Source organism: Sciurus vulgaris, assembly GCF_902686455.1.
Source record: "Sciurus vulgaris genome assembly, chromosome: X".
In the NCBI taxonomy this organism is placed as follows: Eukaryota; Metazoa; Chordata; class Mammalia; order Rodentia; family Sciuridae; genus Sciurus; species Sciurus vulgaris.
In genome coordinates, this window is record NC_136471.1 from 16,838,579 (window position 1) to 16,854,171 (window position 15,593).

Consider the following 15,593-nt stretch of genomic DNA (forward strand, 5'->3'; position numbering starts at 1 on the left):
AGGGTGAGAGATAGGGGTTCAATTTCATTTTGCTATATATGGATTTCCAGTTTTCCCAGCACCATTTGTTGAAGAGGCTATCTTTTCTCCAGTGTATGTTTATGGAGCCTTGTCTAGTATGAGAAAATTGTATTTATTTAGGTTTGTCTCTGTGTCTTCTATTCTGTACCATTATTGGTCAATCTTTTTATTGCCTTAGAAACAACTCCAAATATTTATGTTTTCATGTTAGTTCTAAATAGGTAACTTTAAACTACCCCCAGGGACTGAACTTGTCTCTTCTCAACCTTCACATTTTTATTCCTTCTCTGCATGTTACTGAGTGTGGATTTCAGAGAGAACTTCACATGGTGAGAGTGGTGATAGGAGTGGGGGTGGGGAACAAAGGAAGAACAAAAATGCCTGAATTTGTCACTGAGATCATAGTGCTGACGTTTTTTCTCTTTGTGCCCCCAATCTTGAATTTTTTCATGAAGTCAATTGGTTGCAAGAGCTGTGTTATTTTAGACTTCCCAAGTTTTTCTTTCCAAATTAATCTTCCTTCTGTTCCTTGTGTTGATCCCCCTTCCTAGAGCAAGCAAGCCTACAGAGAGAACTAGAAGTTCAGCATGGTGCTGAAATGAAGAGTGGTGAAGTGTCACCAATGTCAGGAAAAACATTCAGCATTCAGTCATTCACTGTTGTATAAAATGCTGGCTGAAGAAGGTTTTCTGTACATGCTCTTCACTGAGTTGAAGAAGTTCCTTTTTATTCTTATTTTTCTTGGAGTTTTTTTTTTCCTTGAATTGATGTGGAATTTTGTTGAGTGCTTTTTATGCATTAATTGATAATTATTAGATAATTATTATGTGATTTTTTTCTTTTTAGACTACTAAGGTCACATTGATTCTTTGTTTTTGTTTTTTTTTTTTTTTTTTTTTTTTTTTTTTTTTTTTTTTTTTGGTACCAGGGATTGAACCCAGGGGTGCTTAAGCACTGAGTCACATCCCCAGCCCTTCTTACTTTTTATTTTGAGACATGGCCTTGCTAAGTTGCTTCAGGCCTTGCTAGGTTGCTGAGGCTGGCTTTGAACTTCCCAATCTTCCTGGCTCAGCCTCTTGAGCTGCTAGGATAACAGGCGTGCACCACTGTAGTCAGCTTCTTTGATTGATTTTTGAATATTTAGCCAATCTTGCATCCATAGGATGAATCCTCTGGTAGGCCACTCTTAATATATTGCTGAATTGTATTTGCTAATATTTTGTTAAGGCTTTTTTTTTTTGCATTATATACTTGAGGGATGTTGATTTGAAGTTTTCTTTTTCTTTCTTTTTTTGGTACTGTCTTTGGTTTTGGTTTGAGTGTAATAGAGACCTTCTCATAAAATGTTTTCCAAAGTGATCTCTATTATTTTCCACAAGAGATTTTATAAAATTGATTTTGATTTTTCCTTAAATATTTGATAGAATTCTCCAGTGAAACCACATGGGCCTGGAGATTTCTTTTTAGAGTTTTAATTTACAAATTCAATTTCTTTAATAGTTATAATTCTATTCAAATGCTCTATTTCATATTGGGTAAGCTATAGTTTTTGTTTTCTGAGGAATTGCTTTATTTCACATCTAATTGTTAAATTTTACCTGTATAGGGTTGTTCAATGTAGTCCCTTGTTTTTCTTTTAATTATCTCCTTGATCTGGAATGGTATCCTCTGTTTCATTCTTGATTTTGGTAATTTGTGTTTTGGTAATTTGTCTTTTTTCCTTTCCATCTTGCTAGAGGTTTGATAATTTTATTGATTTTTAAAAAAATTCAGTGATCTTTTAAAAACACTGATTCATTTTGTATCATGTTCACATATTGGGAATCCTCAAGACAGTCTCTTCTTTCTTTTCAGCTTGTTTCTCCTCTATCCTACCTTGCATACTTAACATTTTATTTCAGTTGCATTACCCATTCCTGTGGCCTTTCCTCTCCTCTTCTATGTTTTGGCAGGTACTCTATTGTATTTACCCTTCCTTTTGGCCTTGCTTCTGAAAGGTGACCACATCCTGCTGGTATTTCTAGGTTTCATTTTTATTAAGACTGGTTTAAATAATAATTGCACAGAACAATGTGAGTTCTACTTGGAACCCTTATAGCTACACTGTAGAAAATTTGCCTAATAAAGACCCCAAATAAATTGATAGTTGCCAGTTTTCAACACATTTAAGTGTGTAAGGTCATGGTGTACTGGAAGGTCATGGTAATACCACACTCTAAGGTTCAGGTCCTGGCTGTGTTACGTACAGTCTAAGTAATAGCCAGGGTGCCTCTGCATTGCTCAGGTCTATCCCAGTAAAGTATTATGAGGTCACAAAGTAGATTGGAGGTAGATCTAGAAGTAGCTTCAAGTTTTTAGAAACTGGTCATATCTACTTGTCATCCCTGGGGAGTGACAAGTTGACATTTATTACTGCATTTATACCTTATTACCACCTTGCCCAGCTTAGCTGAGTTGGAAGACTTCACTGTTACAGGTAAACAACTGCCTTGAGCATTGCCATTTCTGCAACTGTGCTTTTGGAATGCTTCCTGCCTAGAAATCTCTGTGTTTTCTTCTATACCTCTTTGAATTCTAGCCACCCTTCAGGGCCAGATCAAGTAACCCCTGCCTAGAGAGTTCTTCTCTGGCAATCACAGATTAAACTGATGGACACTCTGAACTCCAGGAGCAATTCCTGCTTATACCATTGAACAAGCCCTTCTGTGGCTATTTTTCTCTGGGAATCATATTGGTGTAGGAACACAGGGTCTTGTTAAGACATTCCTGGGCTCTGCCATTTCCTACCTGCATGACTTTAGGAAGGTGACTTCACTTTCTTGAATCTTGGTGGCTTCATCTGTGAAATGAGAATATCATCTCTGCCTGTCATGTTTATTGTAAAGATCAGATAAAATATCTTAAAAGGTATTAAGTGCCAAATAAATATTGAGGATTTTTAATATGATAATAGTTAAAAATCAAGGTTAAGTGAGAAATATTCATGATATAAATATGTAATAGGAGAATTGCAACACTATAGGTAAAGTAAGAAACATCCATGTGTGTTTAAGTATGTGTTCACAAACACATACATTAAAAAATAGAAGACACTTTTCAAAATGTTATTCTGAGTAATGGTTAGCTCTGGGTGATGGGATAATCATTTTTTTCTTTTCTATATTTTGAAATTTTAAGGGTGGGACTAGAATAGATTTATAACTTGAAAATATTATTCAAAAAGAAGAATCAAAGTCTGATAATTTATTGTTTTTTGTAATTTATATTCTACCATGTTTTGGAAAGGGTTTAAAGCAACATGCAATATAGCAAGATAAAACTGAAATAGAAAACAAAAAGAAACAAAGGAGAAAGCAGGAAATTATATGTAGTAACACTGTTAATTATTTGTTATTAACTATCTTGTGCTTTTTTTAAAAGAATGTTTTCCTCAGTCATGAATTTAATAGGTAAGATTAGCTTTGTAAAAGAAAGGCAACATTTTACAATATAATGTGATAATGTGAAAATGATGCACAAAATAATATTCTGGTAGTTTTAGTGAGTTAAAAATTCAGGTTATTTTATTGTTGGCATAGTAGACATCCCCAAGACAGGCATGGTTGCTATTGATTGTATTTGTTATACTTGTAATTTGCAAGTTATAAATATACATTTGATTAGTCTTGGGTTTTCATATCTGTTTTTAATAAGTTGAATGGAGAGGCAAACTAGAGTAAAGAAATCCAAACTTGGAGTGAAGTTCTTGCCCAGACTCTGTAATTAATTATGCTTAACTCCTTGGCTTATTCCCCCTTACAAGTTGAGGGACTTGGAACATCTATAGTTTAGTAAAGTTGTAGTTTTACTTATTTAGGAATGTATATTTCCCTTGATCTTTCCACTTAGGATCATTTTATTATGTTAGTTGATCTATGTTATATCACTCAGTTGTAGAATATTAACATAATTAAATGTCTTTTTCACAGAGAGACCTCTGTCCCCCAAGGCTGTCAAAGGATTTGAAACTGCTCCACTTACCAAGAATTATTATACTGTGGTGAGTGTTCAGATGAACAAAAATTTTCTTGACTCTACATGGAAACTTTCTACTTGTCAAATCACTGATGTTCTGAGGTGACACAAAGGAAAAACTGGATAAAGTTGCATTGCAAGGTTTCAATGCCATTTGCATTACCATGTTGCTCTTTTACTTGTAGGATTCTTACAGATGTCTGGAAGTTTTATATCCTCTGTACTAAAAAAATTCAAGGGTAGCACAAAGAGGGAGGCCTGTTGAATAGCAATGAAAGAGAAATTGGTTCATATGTAGGCATTATGGAGAAATTCAGCAGTTAGACATAGTGTTCCAGATGAGAAGGTAAAATCCCAAGTTCCTGTAATGCTGTACATTTTAAGTGATTTGGTTCTGTAATTTTAGAATCAATCAATTCATTATATGCTCTGGAATATTATCAACTCTATTCTTGAGGAGAGCCCAAAGGAAGACTGCCCTTTGGCACAGAGGGAGGAATGAAACAGTCCTGGCTTGAACACAGATATGTCAAGCTTTATTAGCTATAAATAGGGCATGTGCAATACTCAAAATAAGTTCCTGTTTGAAAAAGAAATCACATCATTCTACTTAATTTACTCTCTGCTTTCCTTCATGTCTCCCTTCCAGACTTGACCCAATCACTAATGAAAAGGTCAAGTCATCATTACTTCTAAGTTGCCCTGCTGGGTAGCCTCATGATCTCCCCAAAACCTCTGCTAAAACACAGTTTCAATTTTTACCCAGTGTTTTCTGTGCATTTGTACTGCATGCTCATTTCATTTTGTGCATGGATAAGGAGTTTTTAATCATCTCTATACAGGTATATGAATGTCATTTGGTTTCCAAAGATTGAATTTCACTCTTCAGTGAATTTGTTTCATACTGGTGACATAAGCAGTAGGTATTAAGTACACTCAAGACAGGAACTTTATAGGTAACATGGACAACAATCATAAGAGAACTATTTTGTGGATATTTTTTCTCTAAAATCTCTGAGGAAAAATATATGACCCAGCAGAGCTGGGCTCCCTCATCCCTTTCTTCCTGACCACTTCTTTTAGCTGCCAGGTGACCTCTACTAATTAAATTTGTAAGGAAAGGAGACAGTTGAATGACAGATGAGAATGTTACCATAGTTTCTTCTCCCTATTGATCTAGATCATACTATAACTCTGCTTTAGATCTCTTTCTGTGTCTGCTTATTCCACCAGCTTAAACTATTGTTAGGGGGTTGGGGTGTAGCTCAATGGTAGAGAGTTTGCCTAACATGCACAAGGCCCTGGATTCTATCACCAGCACTGAAAAAAAAAATTGTTAGGATTACCCAAGACAGATTAACCTCTGTGATTTTTATAGGCTTTATGTAAATCTCATATATATATATATATATATATTATGTAGAATTTGGGGTGTACTGCAGTTTGTATAATCAGCCTCCTATCAGAAGACGTGTATTGTTTCTAGTTCCTTGATACAATAAACAACTCTGCAGTGAACATCTTATACATATTACTTTACCAAAACATATAAGGATATGTAGGGTGGATTCCTAAAAGGCAAATTATTTGTTTGAAAGATATATATGTTCTTAAATTTTTTATAGACATTGTCTCAAATCTCAAACTTAATAAAAAAAATAGAAAGTCTTGGCCAATTCATAATGACTTGTGAAGGAAATAAAGAACTTTGGCATCAGCATTGTTAAATTATTGAGTAAAGACCAGTTGGACATATTGTAACTATATATGGATGTGAAGAGATGTTCGTTGGATGGAGGCTGTTTTTTTAAAATTTACATTTCTTTGGTTTGAGTGTTTATACACATTTTTAGTGGTGCTTAACTCAACATATGTTCTCAGTGTTCTGATTGTCTTCCTTATTTGTGTTGAATGCCTGAAAAAATTTTAGAAATACTATCCCATCCATAGGATTTGGAGAACTGGAAAGTCACATTCACCACACAAAAGGTATCTCCATCTGATCTTAGAACTTTTCTTCCTACTAAGAGTCATTAATTGTATATCTTTCCTTTTGCTAGATCTGTAGGAATAAGAGTGATTTTTACTCAATTCCAAACACCTTTTCTGATCATATGACTAATTAAATAATTGTTATTAAATATCAGACAATACAGGAAAAGTATAAAGAAGAAAACAGAAACCATCTTTAGTCTCCTGCACTTAGAAATGATCAGTATTAACATGTGAGTGAATCTTATGTCAAACTTTTTCTGAGAAAAGCATATGTTTCATGCATATATATATATATATATATATATATAGTGGGATACATGTGTGTATATGGTATATATCTATATTTTTTAAAAAAATAAATGAGGAACTATGCATTCTTCATTACTTCCCCTTCAAGGAGATTTTTCTATCCCCGTACTTCCCTAGTACTTATCTCTGACCAGACCCATTTTTTTATTTGTTCTTTTTAACTATCCATGACAGTAGAATGTATTTTGACATATCATACATACATGGAGTATAACTTCCCATTCTTGTGGTTGTACATGATGTGGAGTTTCACTGGTGGTGTATTCATATATGAACACAGGAAAGTGATGTCTAATTCATTCCACTGTCTTTCCTGTTCCCATCCCCTCCCTTCCCTTAATTCAGACCCATTCTTATGTTTTTCTATTCTATGAGTTTTTGCTAGTCTAAGCTCTCTTTATAGTTCTATGTATTGTCAAATGAGAGAGAGAGAGAGAGAGAGAGAGAGAATGAGAATGCGTATGAGTAGGGAGATTTCCTATAAGAAATTGGTTAACGTGTCTGTGGAAGCTAAGAAATCATGTGTCCTGCTGTCTGAAAGCTGGAGACACAGGAAAGTCAGTCCTATAATTCAGTCTTGAGTCTTAAGGTCTGATTTGACCAGACAACTATGTGAGTTTCATTTTGAGGGTAGGAGAAGACCAATGTTACAACACAAGCAAATAGGTAGAGAGCAGGTTCTCCCTTCCTCTACCTTTGTGTTCTATTTAGACCTTCAATGGACTGGATGATGGCCACCCATATTTGGGAGGCAATCTCATCCCAGAAACATCCTGAAAGACATACCCAGAAATAATGTTTAGATAAATACTCTATCTGGGCACCCTGTGATTCAGTCAAGTTGAAATGTAAAATTAGCCATCAATTTCTATAAACTTTGGCAGGATAGAGACTTCCAAGAATTTGAAAATTAACATTCTCCCCCACTTTTCATATTTCGAAGAAATTGTCAAATGATTTTCAGCCCCACTTAAGCCTTGAAGCAAATTCTGGTGTCATGTCAATTTTGAAATGTTAAGAAGTTATTCATTGTGACCAAGATGCAGTTAGATACCCATCTTCGACCCGTACCTGCCATGGGGCATGTTTAATGTATATAATTGAGGTTTTTCTACTCCTGGCCTGTTGTTTTGAATTGAAACTTAGCATCCATTATGAATGTGGCACCCTAGAGGAAGACTTAGCTGCACCTGACCTTGATTTGTTCATTGTCTTCAACTTTTCTGCCCTATGTTATACTTTTCTCATTATTAAAAATAAGAACTGTTTCATTTTCCTACTTATTATTTTTCTAATAGTCTTTTATTGGTTTTCTTTGCCCATTGAAACTTAATGTTATATGCCAGGAAGGACTAAAAAGCAAAGAACAGAAAAAGGAATCTATGCAGCTCAATTGCCAGACTTCACATAGGTCTTGGCATCCATAGTCTCATTTGGGTAGGCAGGACTGACAAGATAGCATCAGTCATAGGACAGAGAATGATGTGACATTGTAAAGTGTCATAAGATGGGTATCTTAAAATGTGGTTGGGGATCTTTTGCATCAGAAGCAAAAGCTTGTTATAACTACACACATTTGGGCCCCATAACTGACTTGCTACATCAGAATCTCTGGACATAGATCCCAGGAAAGACTTTCTAAACAATTCTCCCTGTTTCACAACCTTCATCCCTCCCCACAGTTGATTTTGGTGCTCAGTTAAACTAAAATTTGAGAATTAATAGGGTAAAGGGAATGGAGGAGGTAGTATTCAAGGTGTATTTTAGAAGAAAATCAGAGCTTATATAAGCAGAGAAGACCTGAAAGGGAATTCAGACAGGAGTAACTATATGAGCACATTTCACCAGGCAAGAATGTGTATGCCTGCAGTTCATCCCTGCAGGCCATAGAGTGGACCATATTCTCTTCTTCCCCCATCAAAATGTCCCTTAGAACTGTTACAGCACACTAATAAAGCTGTCCTTTGTGTTATCACAAAGGCTAGACACACAGTAATCCTAATTTTCACTTCGGGGATGAGAATCTATCTGCAGAGTGAGATAGACTCCCTACCTCCAGATAGGAAAATATAATCAGTAAGATCCAGTATTATTTAGTTCAACTATCTTCCATTTTATGTAACTTACAGTTGATGCCTAAAGGGCATGTCTTACAGAGCCGACATGCAGTAGGAAAGGTGGGAGGAAGTCGGTGGCATTTTAAATAAAATATCCTAGGAAGCCTCCTGTAACTCTTGCTCTAGCCTCCCACCTGCTTACCCTCATTTTCTCTCACTCATCTCTCCACCCACTGGCTCCCACCCTGAATTTTCTCTACCTTTCTAGTGCTTATCCACCTTTTTTTTAATTTTACTAGTCAAAATGACATTACACCATTAATTCCATTAATTCTCTTCTCCATATCCCATTGTGGTATGGATTTGGACTGTCACCCAAAGACTCATGTGTTGAAGGTGTGGTCCCCAGTGCAGCAATGCTCAGAAATAGGGATTTGGGTAAGTGATTGAATCAGGAGGACTTTGATCTCTTAAGTGGATTAATCCACTGATAGATTTGTAATTTGGATGGACTTTTGGAGATGCTGGAAATTGTAGGTGTGGGACCTGGTTGAAAGCAGTGACTTCCTGGAGGCTTGCCCTTAGGGACTATCTTGTTCCTGGCCGCCATGAGGTGAGCAGCTCTGCTCCACCACACCCTCTCTGCCATGATGTTCTGCTTCGCCACAGACCCATAGCAATGGAGACAGGTGAGCATGGACTGAAAACTCTGAAACTGTGAGTCAAAATAAATCTTTCCCCCTCTAAGTCCTTCTTTTTTTCCATGTATTTTGTCACAGTGATGAAAATCTGACTCACATGCCCTATTTTTTTTTTACCTACCCTCTTCCTGTCTTACTCCTCCATATATCTCTTCCATCTAAAGGCTGCAGGTAGAGGAAGTGACAGGATTTTGTGAAGTTGGTGAGTCTGTGTCTGGATAATGAAGGATATTGCTGCATATTTTGGGAAAGCTGAGGATCTGGTGGTGTGAAATCAATCACTGCTCTTGAAGGTAGAGAGGCAATTCTACTGGCATATAAATCAAATATGACCCAAGTACATTCTCAAAGTACTTTGCCAACATTAACTCATTTTTAGAGGCATCATAATTATCTCAAAATTCCTACAACATAGTTTTACTTTGATTTAAGGTTTCCTGAGACCATTATATTCTTCCTTTATCTTGGGACATGTCTCAAAATATATTTTCAGGCATGGTTTATGCATTTTAAACTCTTCATACTTATGTGACTCCTTCCCTTTAGAAAACAGTTATAGAGGTGAACTCACTCAAAAGCCTTTCCAGGAAATGTAGGAAATTTATTTTACTGGAAAATCAATAACTGAGGATGGAAGTACAAAAGGCTTCCACCTCTTTTCTGTGGCTTCTCACCATCTGATTTATTCTGAATTCAGGCAAAGTTTAGTTGAGCAACAGAATGGTCAAAGGCAGTGTCTGGACACAGTCTATTTTAGTAAGTTTGAATAGATTTCATCTTGATCAAATTGTACCACTCTGAAGTTGGTTGGCCTGCCAAACTCCTTGCCTTCTGACTCACCACTGAGACCTTCTGTTGGGGAACACACAGCCTTCTCTGTCTGCTTCCCTTCTTATCCTTTCATATTACATGCCCTGTGGCCTGAAAAATGACCAGTCTCAGAAGTTCATCAGTCAGTCTTTTGAGATTGAAGAAAGCAATAAACGTCTAAGTGAATTTGGGAAAGAATCTCAAGCATCCACCCTGATGGGCATTTCTGCTTATCAAAACATAGCAAGGACAGTTTTATTTAATATACTACCATCTATATATGGTTTGGGGGACATTAACTGCCTTTGTCACTTCAATTTTGTGAAATCAGCATCTTGCCACCCTCAAAAGTTGCAGTAATGTGAGTTTAATGTACATTTCTGTTTAGCTTTCCAGAGTTTACTCAAAGGCAGCAGGAAGTATCTGTCTGTCTCACTTGCACTTGCCTTTTGTCTGTCCCATGTTAGTGGTTTCAGCAGAGACGGCACTCCTAGAACACATGCAACCTCACCTACCAAATAAACCCTTTGGAGCACGACAGTTGGCACCTTTCTTGAAAAATGTTAGCAATTTCATGTAAAAGAGCCCCAGATGATAGCACTTTAAAAGAAGCTGAAATAATAAAGCTATTTCAATGGAGGAGAGGGAGGTTGCATTGCATCAGTCATGGAGTCAAAGGAATGTTTAGTTGTTTCAGATAGAAACAGATGCTCTATACTTCAGATAGAGCACTAATCTCCAGACTCTATAAAGAACTCAAAAAACTCTACACCAAGAATGCAAATAACCCAATCGACAAATGGGCTAAGGAAATGAACAGACACTTCACAGAAGATCTACAAGCAGTCAACGTCCAGATATATGAAAAAATGTTCAACATCTCTATTAATAAGAGAAATGCAAATCAAAACTACCCTAAGATTCCATCTCACCCTAATTAGAATGGTGATTATCAAGAACACAAGCAACGATATGTGTTGGCGAGGATGTGGGGAACAAGGTACACTCATACATTGCTGGTGGGGTTGCAAATTAGTGCAGCCACTCTGGAAAGCAGTGTGCAGATTCCTCAGAAAACTTGGAATGGAACCACCATTTGACCTAGCTATCCCACTCCTCGGCCTATACCCAAAGGACTTAAAATCAGCATACTACAGAGATACAGCCACATCAATGTTCATTGCTGCTCAATTCACCATAGCCAGATTGTGGAACCAACCTAGATGCCCTTCAGTTGATGAATGGATAAAGAAACTGTGGCATATATATACAATGGAATATTACTCAGCCATAAAGAATGATAAAATTATGGCATTTGCAGGCAAATGGATGAAATTGGAGAATATCATGCTAAATGAGATAAGCCAATCTCAAAAAACTAAAGAACGAATGATCTCGCTGATAAGCGGATGAGGACATATAATGGGGGGTGGGAGGGGTTAGCCTTAGGGTTAGGGTTAGGGTTAGGTTTAGGGTTAGGGATAAGGAGGGTGGTAAGAATGGAGGAAGGAAGGACTGTATAGAGGGAAAAGAGGGGTGGGAGGAGTGGGGGGGAAGGGAAAAAATAACAGAATGAATCAAACAACATTACCCTATGTAAATTTATGATTACACAAATGGTATGCCTTGACTCCATGTACAAATAGAGAAACAACATATATCCCATTTATTTACAAATAAATAAATAAATAAATAATTAAATAAATAAATAAATATAATGCTGGAAAAAAAGAAAAAAAAACAATCAAATTTTATGATGGAGATATCTGTATTTGTCTTCTTCCTCCCTCCCTCCCTCCCTCCCTCCCTCCCTCCCTCCCTCCCTTCCTTCCTTCCTTCCTTCCTTCCTTCCTTCCTTCCTTCCTTCCTTTCCTTCCTTCCTTTGTGTGGTACTAGAGATCAAACCCATGAGCCCTCTACCCCAGAGCTACACCTCCAGCCCTTTTTAATTTTTATTGAGTCAGGGTCTTGCTATGTTGCTGAGACTGGCCTAGTACTTTTGGTCCTCCTGCCTCAGCCTCCAGAGTTGCCAGGATTACATGTGCGCAATACTACACTTGGCTTATCCATAAATTTTCTAATTAAAAAGTTCCCTCCAGAAGACCACATGCCTAGCATGTGCAAGGCACTGGGTTCAATCCCCAGCACTGCAAAAACTAAGAAGAAGAAAATTCCCTTCAGGCATTGAGTGTTCTGTTTTTCTTCATTTCAATTGATGTTATAATTCATGTGGTGTGACTGTTATAGACAACAGTGCTTGAAGGGAGGATAAGGATATGAGATGGCTTACTACCAAGCTCATTTTAGAAAAACACATGAACAAAAATATGATGAAAAGATTTAATTCCCTCTTCAAAATAAGAAGGAAGGTTTGACACCATCATTTTTGACTCCCAATACAAATACTATAGACAACCAAATAATTTTAAAAACAAAATAATCTGTATGTGAGTCTTGCCTCCTCCTAATTCTTAATAGAATATGGTACTGTTGAATTTTGGGATACTTCTATCCATTTCTGTGACTAAGAAAATGAATATTAGGGCTGAGTATGAGTATTAGTGATTGAAATACTGCAGTGAACAACAGCTGAACTGGGCAGAGAGCTATCATGATGGGCAAACTTGAGCTTCAGACATCACACAGCACTGGATAAGGACTTGGAGTCAGAGGTGAACCAGAAGAGTTTTTATTAATAGAAGAAAAATCAGTGCATTGATTTTTTTTGATAACAGCTTCATTGAGATATCATCCACATACCATATAATTCAACATTTCAAGTATACAATTCACTGTTCTTATTATATTCACAGAGTTGTACAATGAAGAACACTATCTCGTTTAATTTTATAACATTGTCATCACTCCAATAAGAAACCCAGTAGCAATCCTCATATCCCCCATCCTCTGACAACTGCTTATCTTTTTTCTGTCTCTTTGGATTTTGCCTATTCTGGAAGTTTCATATAAAAAGAATTATATAATTTGTAATATTTTGTGTCTGGCTTCTTAGTAAAATTATTTTCAAGTCTCATCCATGTTGCAGCATATATCAATATTTATTTTTATGGATGAATAGCATTTTATTGCACGGATATACCATGAGTTTTTTTATACATTTATCAGCTGATAGATCTTTGGGTTGCTTCCAATTTTTGGTTATTATTAATAATGCTGCTGTGAACATTTGTGTGCAAATTTGGGGGGGGCATATGTTTTCATATCTTTTTTTAAATTTTTTTAGTTGTCAACAAACCTTTATTTCTATTTATTTATATGTGGTGCTGAGGATTGAACCCAGTGCCTCACACATGCTAGGCAAGCACTCTCCCACTAAGCCACAACCCCAGCCCCTGTTTTCATTTCTTTAGGAGCAGAATTGCTGAGTTATATGGTAAATCTTTGTTTGACCTTTTAATGAATGGTCAAATTGTTTTCCATGGTAGCTGGACTGTTTTACATTCTTACAAGCAATGTACATAGGTCCCAGTTTCCCTACATTTTCATCAACACTTTCTATTGTCTGTATTTAAAGTTTTATCACAGCCACCCTAGTGAATGCAAAGTAGTATCTTGTGGTTTTGATTGGCATTTTCCTAATGATTAATGATTTTGAGTATCCTTAATGGTCATTTGTAAATCTTTAGAGAAATGTTTATTCAAATCCTTTGCCAACTTTTAATTGATTACTTTTATTTTTGAATTCTAAGAGTTCTGTATGTATTCTAGATACTAGACTCTTAACATAGACATGATTTGAAAATATTTCTTCCATTCTGTAAGTTTTATTTTCACTTTCTTGAAAAGTTTTCAATTTTGATGGATTCTAATTTACCTATTTTTTTTCTTGTTACTAATACTTTTGGTATTATTTAAGAATCTGTTGCCAAATCCAAACTCATGAAGATTTTCTCCTCTGTTTAAGGCTCTTTTAGATTTAACTCTTTTTTTTTTTATCGTACTAGGGATTAAACTCAGAAGCACTCTACCACAGAGCTACATCCCTAGGCCTTTTTGTTTTTTGTTTTGAGACAGGGTCTAACTAAGTCACCAAGGCTGGCCTCAAATTTGCTATCTTCCTTCCTTAGCTTTCTGAGTAACTGGAATTACAGTTGTGCACTACTGTGCTTGGCTGAACCCATTTGATTTCATTTTTTATAAATGGTGTGAGGTAGGGATGCAAATTCTTTCTTTTGCATTTGGATATCCTATTTTCCAAACACTATTTGAAAAGATTGTTCTTTCCCCCATTGAATGGTTTTGATATCCTTGTCAAAAATCAATTGACCAAAGATGTTTGGTTTCATTTCTAGGATCACAATTGTTCTCTTTTGTTCACATCCCACTTGGGCAAGGGAAAGAGTTCCTGTTGGAAGAATAGGCTGGGTATGAAATAAAAGCTATGAAATTTATGTATCAGAAAATAAGACAAAAGGCAAGAATATTTTAGGAACAGGGCTGTAACCATCCAGAAAGGTCTGGCTCTAACAAAGGAAGGACCCTGTGTTGGCTTTATTTATATTGGTACAGATCAAAAGGGACCAGTAGACGCTTGGAGAAGAACAAGATAGGGGTGGGGGTAAGCAGTTCACTTGGCTCTTGCAGGATACTCCCTTCTCAGTTGCTTGTACTGGAACCTGACTGGTGAGCTAACACAGGATACCACGTGACTCAGGCATTTTCCAACAGTGGATATCCCACTGTGAGTTCCTGAGGCCAGGCATTCCTGGTTAATGGCTCGAACCTCACCCTGTTCTCATACCAGTCATGGATGGCTTCCTGCAGTTCTCTATTGATATATATATATATCTATCTTTATGTCAGTACTACACTATCTTTTAAAAATCATCTTATATTTTAGATTGACAGATAAATAGTATTTATCATGTACCACATGAAGCTTTGAATTACGTGTATATTGTTGAATGACTGAATCCAGCTAATTAACATATGTATCATCTCAATAGTTTTGGTGAGAATACTTAAACATCTACTGTCTTAGCATTTTTCAAGAAAACCTTATATTGTTATTTACTATAGTCACCATATCGTGCCATAAAACTCTTGAACTTATTCCTTCTATCTAATGTGAATCTGTACCCTTTAATCACCATCACCTTAACTCTGCCCCTACAACTACTCCAGCTCCTGAAAACCACCGTACTTCAACTACAGAATTGTTTAAAACTCCATATACAAGGAGATGATGCAGTATTAGTCTTTCTGTGCGGAGCTTATTCCACTTAATATGATGTCCTCCAGGTTCTTCCATGTCATTGCAATGGCAAGATTTTCTCTTTTTAAAGGATGGAACAGTATTCTATTGTGCATATATACCACATTTTCTTTGTCCATTCATCAATTGAAGGACATCTAGGTTGGTTCCACAGTCTGGCTATTGTGAATTGAGCAGCTATGAACATTGATGTGGCTGTATCTCTGTAGTATGCTGATTTTAAGTCCTTTGGGTATAAACTGAGGAGTGGGATAGCTGGGTCAAATGGTGGTTCCATTCCAAGCTTTATGAGGAATCTCCACACTGCTTTCCAGAGTGGCTACACTAATTTGCAACCCCACCAGCAATGTATGACTGTACCTTTTTCCCCACATCCTCACCAACACCTACTGTTGCTTGTATTCTTGCTAATCGCCATTCTAATTGGGGTGAGATGGACTCTTAGGGTAG

General features: G+C 36.5%; 1 protein-coding gene across 11 annotated transcripts in view; it reads left to right on the forward strand.

The window, feature by feature from the left end:
* Window positions 1-15,593, forward strand: part of ARHGEF6 (Rac/Cdc42 guanine nucleotide exchange factor 6) — a 130,704-nt gene that overhangs the window by 42,312 nt on the left and 72,799 nt on the right. For all 11 annotated transcript variants that reach the window (XM_079124589.1, XM_079124591.1, XM_079124588.1 and 8 more), the window contains one exon: window positions 3,990-4,060. In XM_079124589.1, coding sequence (XP_078980715.1) covers window positions 3,990-4,060 — 71 coding nt within the window. The remainder of the gene's footprint in view (window positions 1-3,989; window positions 4,061-15,593) is intronic.